The sequence below is a fragment of the Apium graveolens genome, unplaced genomic scaffold, assembly GCF_009905375.1.
Source record: "Apium graveolens cultivar Ventura unplaced genomic scaffold, ASM990537v1 ctg3848, whole genome shotgun sequence".
Lineage (NCBI taxonomy): Eukaryota > Viridiplantae > Streptophyta > Magnoliopsida > Apiales > Apiaceae > Apium > Apium graveolens.
The window spans coordinates 46,901-56,048 of record NW_027418294.1 but is presented as its reverse complement, the minus strand read 5'-3'; the positions used below and the strand labels follow the sequence as shown (position 1 = coordinate 56,048).

The 9,148-nt window shown below is 29.4% G+C and overlaps 1 protein-coding gene across 1 annotated transcript; it reads right to left on the bottom strand.

Moving 5' to 3' along the window:
- Positions 1-565: 565 nt before the first annotated feature.
- On the bottom strand, positions 566-1,756 carry LOC141701447 (putative F-box protein At1g19160). Its single transcript, XM_074505097.1, has one exon. It carries the CDS (start codon positions 1,754-1,756, stop codon positions 566-568), a length of 1,191 nt encoding a protein of 396 aa, XP_074361198.1.
- Between the last annotated feature and the right edge of the window lie 7,392 nt (positions 1,757-9,148).

Below are 9,148 nucleotides of genomic sequence, written 5' to 3'. Positions count from 1 at the left end.
CACAACTTTTACCTATGTGAAGTTCAGAAAGACTTGACAATAGATACGACTTTCAAGTGAAACTCCTCTAGATTTTGAACCCCGGTTCTGATGCCAACTTTAAGGTGGAGGAATGGTAACGGGATGGGGAAACTTGGATTGGTTTTTTCGCTGCTAGGTCTATTCAAGCTGATGGGGAACCCTTAACATATGATTATAGACTTATACAATTGGGAGCTGAGGTTAAGTTTCAAGTATGTTGATTAGAGAAAAACACCGTGCTAATATATATATTAGAGTTGAACTCTTCTCATATGTTTCTTTCTTTGCTAGCCTATCATTTACTAAGGTTAGGCTTTTGAACAAAGAAGAAACTAAAGACTTTTGTATTTTAGCATAACTTGTCATAGATATAACATTAGAGATCATCAAAACCTCGCATAACTTAATAAACAATTGTAGTTGTTTGTTCAGATTAACATATAATAAACTGCATTCATGGTTAAAATAGTAAATTTTGAGCATCCATAATATTCAGGGAACCGTCCAAAGCCAACTAAGAGAAAAATTATAAATTTCGCATTGTCTACTGCTGTGGGAACGGGGCTGCACCATCTCCGCATGGTCGAAGAGTGTTGGAATACGAATAAAAACACAAATCGTCCATTCCATATTGATGACAACCAATTATTTCAGCTCTTCTCACTTTAGTACTCATTATTCGATCACCGCTCAAAGGATATTTGTAAAGCTGATTGTCGCCTGTTGCAATCACCAGCAAATTTCCATTGATAACCGAAAACCCTGATATGGTTGGCTTCAAATCGACATACAATCCCATAGCCTTTGATCTAGATTTCAAAATGATCTTCCATTTGTTCGAATCAACATCTGTTAAAATCCATATGCTAAACACAAGTTTCATTAATTTGATTAAACATATAGATTCGGTACCAGTTCTTGGATCCTTAAATTTGAATACACCAAACTTGCAGCTACAATCAGTATCAAAAATACCCTTTCTTGCAGGCCTAGGAATTTTTAGAAATTTGGAGATAGAGCTCCTAATATTATAACTCACAATATATGGCCAATAAAAAGGACTGTTTTTTGCTATATACTTACCCCAATCTGACATAAAATGAATTGTTCCACCGTCATTTTTCAAATAAGCTGTCGATCCAAAATCAATACTCCTTGAACCAATCACCATTTCTCCGTACTCTTCCCAAACTTTTTTTTGTGGCCGGTATATTCTACATAACTTGGTGTTGGTATTCCAAACATCTTGGGAAAATGATCCGACATACATCAACTTATAATCATCCTCATGGTTGTAATCATCAATGTTGCATACAAGAATAAAACTGAAAGGAAAATCAAATTTGAAATCACTGGTTGGTTTGATTATTGGCAACCATGTTTTTGTGACAGGATTGCATAAGAAAAGTGGATATTCAGCATCCTCTAAATTTTTGCAACATAGTAGTCCGTTGTAGGATGCAATCATTGAGCCTTTGGTTGATAGGAACTCAAGGGAGGCGGAAGGAAAACCACAAAAAGATTTAGAAGTCTCGCACAGATAATTAAGTTGCAGACTAGTTGGTGCAGATTTTGGTTGGATAAAGAAACATGAATCTTCTCTACCCTCTAGATTCTTGCATTGTTTATTTGCAAGCAATTTCCAGGATAAAATTTCATGGCATTCTTTCGAAACTACACTAAATTTAAAAATTGATTTTGCTGGTAGATGAGGAAAGATTTCAAGGAGGTCCATTACTACAGCAGGCTAAGACAGAGAGATAGATTATTGAGTAATGGAGAGGAAATGAGTGACTGTTTAAAAGTTTGCAAGAAATATATGTTTTGTAACAAAACAAAAGTATATATTTATAGGATCGGGGGAGATACGCACAATTATATGAGATTCTTTTTTTAATTATGAGTTTTTCCTAATTTGTATTAGATTTAATGCAAAAATTTTTTTTTAATTCATGAAGCATTGGGTTTGAAAAATGTGAACAATACTCTTTTAGGAGATAGATTATTGTGTAATGGAGAGGAATGAGTGACTGTTTAAAAGATTGCAAAAGTTTACAAGAAATATATGTTTTGTAACATGAACAAAAGTAAATATTTATAGGATCCCTCGAAGATACACACCATTATATGAGATTCTTTCAATTATGAGTTTTTCCTAATTTGTATAAGATTTAATGCAAATATCTTTTTTTAAAACCATGAAGCTTGGGTTTGAAAAATGTGAACAATACTTGTTTAGGAAATAAAAAAAAGTAAGTTGTGATGAATAATTGATACTCAAATAATGATTTAATTTTTCTTATTTACCTATTTTAGTAAAAACTTATGTCAAAATTTAATTTTATTCTTTCATGATCCATCATGCATTCTTAGAAAATAAATATAAATGAAAATTTTTATAATCAAGGAAAATCTTATATTTTTAAATATTCCCTCAATTAAAAGATTATTTAATTATCTTAAATTAGATAAATATTGAAAGCATAAAAAAATTAAGTAATGGAGTCTTGTAAAATCATCAAGAATATTATTACTCAACCTAAAAGATAGTTAATAACTTATTAAAATATTATAGACCACCCATAAAAAATAATAATTCTAAAATATTAATATTATACATAACTTATTAAAACATTTCAATAAAAAATTACAAACTTGGCCATAACCCATATAATTTGTATAAGGCAGTAAAACTTGTGCTTCACTAATATTTAACCTCAATCACACTAGAATTATATTTGAATTATATATTTTAAATCATTTAAATTGTAGTTAAAATGAGTGAAATGTATTTAAAATTCATAAATAAACTTTTACCATTAATATTTCATTCAAATTGACTTAATTTTACATGATTTAAGAATCTATTAATGTATTTTTTCACAAAAAAAATCAAATATCAAACTTGTTTTCCAAACTGAAATCAATTATATTAAATTGTACTTAACACCTGGTATTTTGGAAGTGAAAAATCAAATATTTAAATTAATGAAACCAACCAGAAAAGCCAAAGAAAATATCCTCTCTTGCGGGAGGTCAGGAGTTCGACTCCCCGTGTGTGCGTATGTCAAGTTATATTACTAAAAGAAAAAAGGCTAAATTGGACCGAAAAAAATCGGTGAAATTTAGCTTAATTCGACCGCGTGCGGTCGTATTTAAAATTTAACTAAATTCGACCGATTTTGAATCGGTTGTAATAAAGGGAGTCGAATTTAGGAGTTCGGTCGTATTTAACTAAATTCGACCGGCTAATTAGGACCGGATGAATACAACTGCTTAAATTCGACCGCCCAAATTCGACCGAAGACGGAAAAATTAAAATGTTTGCTTAAAATTTAAAAATCTCGCTCAAAAGTTTGAATTTTCTGAAACTTTTTAACGGTACGATCCAAAATATAAATTCGACTTTATCCGGTCAAAATAGGGATTCTAAATTTAATTACCTTCGGTTGAATTAATTAAAACCAGTTTTTAAAAAAATCTCACCGGAAACTGGAAAATTTCCGGATTCCGGTGAGTTTGCCAAGATTTCGGTGAGTTTTCCAAGATTCCGAGCATATTCCGGTAAACCAATTAAACTCAAAACTTATTTCAAATAAACCACAAATACAGAATATAGATATAAACGAAGAATATGGACATAAACGTGTTGCACCAAAAGGATTCAGCAAAATATTACAATTAAATTAAATCTCAGTTGGGTAATTTCTGTCACTTTCCAAGAATATATTAATGAGTCAAGTCAATATAATCTCAAACTTTTATTGAGTCAATATAATCTCCCGATACGAACTCAAACCATAACCCAACAGCCCTGGTTACAGCAGTTGACAAACTATTTAGAAGGAAAATAAGTAAATATTTATTTGTTATTTACGAAGCCATAGTGAGAGAGGCAAGGCAAGCAAACAAGAACGAGTGGATTGAAGAGTGTGGTTCTGCTCATGAAAACTTGGAGCATAATTTCAGTTGGACTCACCGTAACTTCACTCCCGTCGGTATCGTCAGCAATACCTTCCTCGTCCCTGTTAATTTTGACATTATATTAACGTGAAATTCTAAGAATATCCCGCATAAATCTCAGCTCCGTGTTTCTGTCACTTCCCACTTCAAATCTCCTACCAACCCTCTACCCACCTCTCGACGGAGCCCCCAAATCCCCGGATATACATGCACACACCCATCCCTCGTATTTAAATCTCTCTCCCACATCTCTCTCTCTCCCATTCTAAATCTAGAAAATGCAGAGCTCTCACAAACTCCCCGCCCCTACCTCTCGCAAACTCTCCTCTTCGTTTCACAAGTTCAATTCATTCTTCGCACCTATTACCTTTAATATCCTCTCGTTAGTTCTTCATCTCTCATTATTTTTCATCAATCTCCTGCTCTTCTTCTTCATCGCCTCCACCTTGGATTTCGACTCCAGAGATTTCAATTAAAAAGCTAATCTGATGACATTGGAGGAGAATATAATATGAAGGTGAGCGGAGGAGAGGATAATAGGGTGGGAAAGTCGAAGTAGGAGGCAAGAGAAAAAGTAAAAATCGTAATGGGGTGAGGGGGTATGGAGATGTGAGGGAAGAGTGTGTTTTGAGAGATGTAGGCGGGCCAAAACTAATGGCTTTATGATGGTTTTATATAAAATGATAAATAGCTAGGGTTTTTATATTAATGGGCTCGACCTTGACTTAATTTAAGCCATTATCATTATAATTTTTTATGATCTATATCTTATTGTTTTGTAAATTATTTTAATATTATTATTTTTCTCTAGAACTAAAATTCACAAAATCTTATTTAACAATACATTATTTAAGAAAAAAAGAGTAGAATCATGATTTTGGTTGATTTTATATTAAATTCACCAATATTAGTGTGTAGTGAAATTTAGTATAAAGTTTAATTATATTTTATTGGTTAAATAATCAAGCTCTAACGATTAAAAAATCTTTAAAAAATTATATATTGTTTTGAATTCAATTTAATATTTGTACGGTTGATTGTTTATTAATTTATTTTGAATATAAGGAACATTCTAGTTTAGAAACCCCTAAATTTGATATATACATGTAATTTAGATTTAACTATTTAAATTAAATGATCCACCCGTATGAATGTCAATATATATATATATATATTAAAGATATATCCAAAGTTTTAGATCAAAATAAATTTATGTGAATTGTCATTTAACACTCAACATATCAGTTTGACTAATATGCAAACTAGTGTTTAGTCCTGAATTGGTGATTCAAGTTTTTTAAAAAATATTTTTATCGATCTTACCGTATAAATGTCAATAATATATATTAGTTATATTACCAAAGTTTCAGACCAAAGGATATTTTTTAGTTTGCCATTTTAAAAAGTCAGCATGAGTTTGACTAACACAACTAACTAGTGTTTAATCCTAATTGATGGTTTCGATTGTTTCAAAAATATTTTTTATCCTACCACCGTATGAATTTCAATAGATATATATATATATATATATATAGAGATTAGAGATATTACCAAAGTTTCAAACCAAAATAGTTTATTGTGGTTTCCATTTTAAAAAGTTAAGCATCAATTGACTAGTAAACCTAACTATTGTTTAGTCCTGAATTAGTGTTTTGATTTTTTCAAAAAATATTTTTATCGATCCAACCCGTATGGATGCTAATAATTATATATATATATATTAGCGATATTACCAAGTTTCAGACCAAATAATATTTTTTAGTTTGCCATTTTAAAAGTTCAGCATCAATTTGACTAGCATACCAACTACGTAGTATTTAGTCCTAAATTGGTGTTTCGATTTTTTTCAAAAATATTTTTCAATCGATCCAGCCTTATGAATGTCAATAGATATATATATTAGAGATATAACCAAAGTTTCAGATCAAAATAATTTTATTGGTTTTGCCATTTTAAAAGTCAAACATCAGTTTGACTAGTACATCTATCCTGAATTGTGTTTCGAGTTTTTTTTAAAAAATAATTTTCATCAATCCAACTGTAAGGAATGTCAATAAATATATATATTAGTGATAGAACCAAAGTTTCAACCCAAAATAATTTTATTTGGCTTGCCATTTTAAAAGTCAGAATTAGTTTGACTAGTAAACCAACTAGAGTTTAGTCGTGAATTAGTGTTTCGATTTTTTTTAAAAATATTTTTCATCGATCCACCCGTATGAATGTCAATAGATATATATTAGTCATATTACAAAAGTTTCAGACCAAAATAATAGTTTTTTTATTTGCCATTTTAAAAGTCAAGCATAAGTTTTGAGTAGCACAACTACTAGTGTTAATGTGAAATTGGTGTTTCGATATTTTCAAAAATATTTTTCATCGATCCAACTGTATGAATATTAATAGATATATATTAGTGATATAATCAAAGTTTCAGATTAAAATGATTTTATTTGATTTGCCATTTTGACAGTCAGGCATTAATTTGACTAGTCCAGCTATGTAGTGTTTAATCTTGAATTGGTGCTTCGACTTTTTTAAAAATATTTTTCATCGATCCAACCATATGGATGTCAATAAATATATATATTAGTATATAACCAATGTTTCAAACTAAAATAATTTTATTTGGTTTTCCATTTTAAAGCTGAGCATCAATTTGACGAGTACAATTAACTAGCATCAATTTTATTTTATTTATCAAATAAAGAAATTTGAAAATTCTTTTAGCGCATAATTTTTTTTTCAGGAACTAAATCTTTTCTTTAATAACTAACATTTTTTTTATGAAGAATTATAATTTTGAAAATTCTTAATACAACCGAATTCCACTGAAATATTGTTCGAAGAAAGGGAGGGAAAATTTCCTCACTTTTTTAAAATTTTAAAAAGTGTGGGTAAATTTCCCTCCAGTTTGAATATAAAATTGACGCGAAATTAGTTGATTTCGGAGTGTCAAATAAATTACTTTGCGGGAAAAAATTCCCTCCACTTTTTATTAAAGGGCTAAATTCGACCGAAAAATTTGGTCGAATTTAGGGGCTAAATTGACCGATTTAGTTTCATCATCCAACCGTTTTAAATTCAACCATTTTCGGTTAAAATTGGTTGTAAATATACGACTGTTTGAATAAAATAATCATCTTTGTAGAATATAATTCGCAAAATATAAACGTTTTGCAATATTTTTAATGCTAAAATTTTAGTTGCAGAACATAAGTGGTGTACAACAAAAAGGTGGTCTCCATACAACTTCAGTTTTAAAATAAAAATATCTATAAATTCTTGTATTAATATTTTTAATTTGGGGCTCTAACAAAATTATTGATAATTATTGAACATGTAAATTATGATTGAACATGTAAAATATGATTGAACATGTAAATTATGTAAACTTACAAGAAGATGTTAAACATGTAAATTATGATTGACTAATTCTTTATTGATGAATGTTTTATCAAAAAGACTAAAAGAAAATATTAAAGAGTAAAAAATTAGAGAAATTACTAAAAATACTAAATTTTGTAAGTTTTTTTTTCGATTTTACTATTTTGAATTTTTTTATAAAAATACGGAATCAAGAAAAATCAAGCAAACATGCAATTACTCGAATTGAGATTTTTTGTTGCATTTGAGGTTGTACAGATTAGATGGAGTTGCAAAACTAGTCCAAGGTTGCATTAGTTGAATACTGTATTTTTAAAAAAAAATCAAAAAATGACTTATTTTTGCAAAAAAAAAAATTTGTCTTCGATATTTTTCAAAAAAACTCTAAAAAATAATACTTATATACATTATTATGTTGAAGTAATATGTTGAAAATCAAATGGAGCATACAAAATATGTCAAAACATTATTACGAAGATTACAAATAGATAACTTATCATTCATTCTTATATCAACTGAATATCTTGATGTTGGACTCACAGGCCAAGCAGGATGTTTGGCTTATCATACATACTTATATCAAACGAACATCTTGATTTTGGACTCACAAACCAGGGTACAAAATAGTTTCAATACAATGTTGTGATGGATCGACAAAATCTAGAGTAATTTTTGATTAATTTTGCCTCGGGAAAAAATAAATTACTAACAAAATGTGACCAATAACAACCCACCAAACTTGGCTACAGTTTGTAAAAGGGTTACAAACACAATTTTAAGGTTCGGTTTATAGATTAGAAAACTTGAGTACAATTTAGTTTAAATCCATACTTAACCCTAAAATTTTATCATGTTTGAAAAAAATGTCATTTATAGTTTGATTATTGATCAAGAATTTTAATGATGTGGATTATAGAATATATTGTGTGCTTCGACGTGATAATATTACTGAGTATACTGTGTGCATCTTTAACAATTTATAAATATGTTGTGTATCTTTATATCATAGATATTATGAGTCATATTGCTAAACTATATTTTTGAAAAAGATAAAATTATATTTTGAGTTGTTTTGAGCGGTTGTATGGTAGTTGCTTATTGATTTTCGCAGTTTATTCTTCCAAAGTTTCATATTTTATGTAAGATCAATTAATTAGACAATACTGGAGTTCGGAGATCTTAAGTTTAGAGTAGAGTGATTTTGGATTATCAATTTTAGATGAGTTTTCATAATGCTCTTCCGTAATATTTATCTTGTAAAAGACTTTTGACTTAATAAATTTTAGATAAAGATGATTTTGAAATCAAAATGCCCGACGAAGATTTCTTGTTTGTGCTAGTGATGGTATATATTCCTATTTATTCAAGAGAGAAAGATTATCTTTATGTGAAACAAAAATTAGATCAATCCATATCTTGAAAAGCCTTGCCAAAATTAGAAGAAGATCAGTTGGATGTGTTTGCTGGGTCCGGAAAAAATATGCAAAATTAGCCAACTATTGATGGTTGAGGTTCAGATGGTTGGACATTAGGATATAATGTAGTGTATGTAACTGGATCATAGTTTATTAAGGCTTGTTTGATAGATATGAGAATTTGGAGGGGTCTCAACACAACCTTCTTAATATCAATAGATAATAAGTCATTAAAAAGCTCTTTTAGCTAGTCTTAATGAGGAATTGAGTTACTGGCTAATTGGGGCTTATTAGCACAACCAAAACTATAAATAAGTTGACAGAATCTAGCAAAGTAGATAGTATTCCTATCTTCTGTCATC

Coding starts and splice junctions, on each gene's coding strand:
- LOC141701447 (XM_074505097.1), bottom strand. CDS start 1,756: ATGGACCTCCTTGAAATCTTTCCTCATCTACCAGCAAAATCAATTTTT.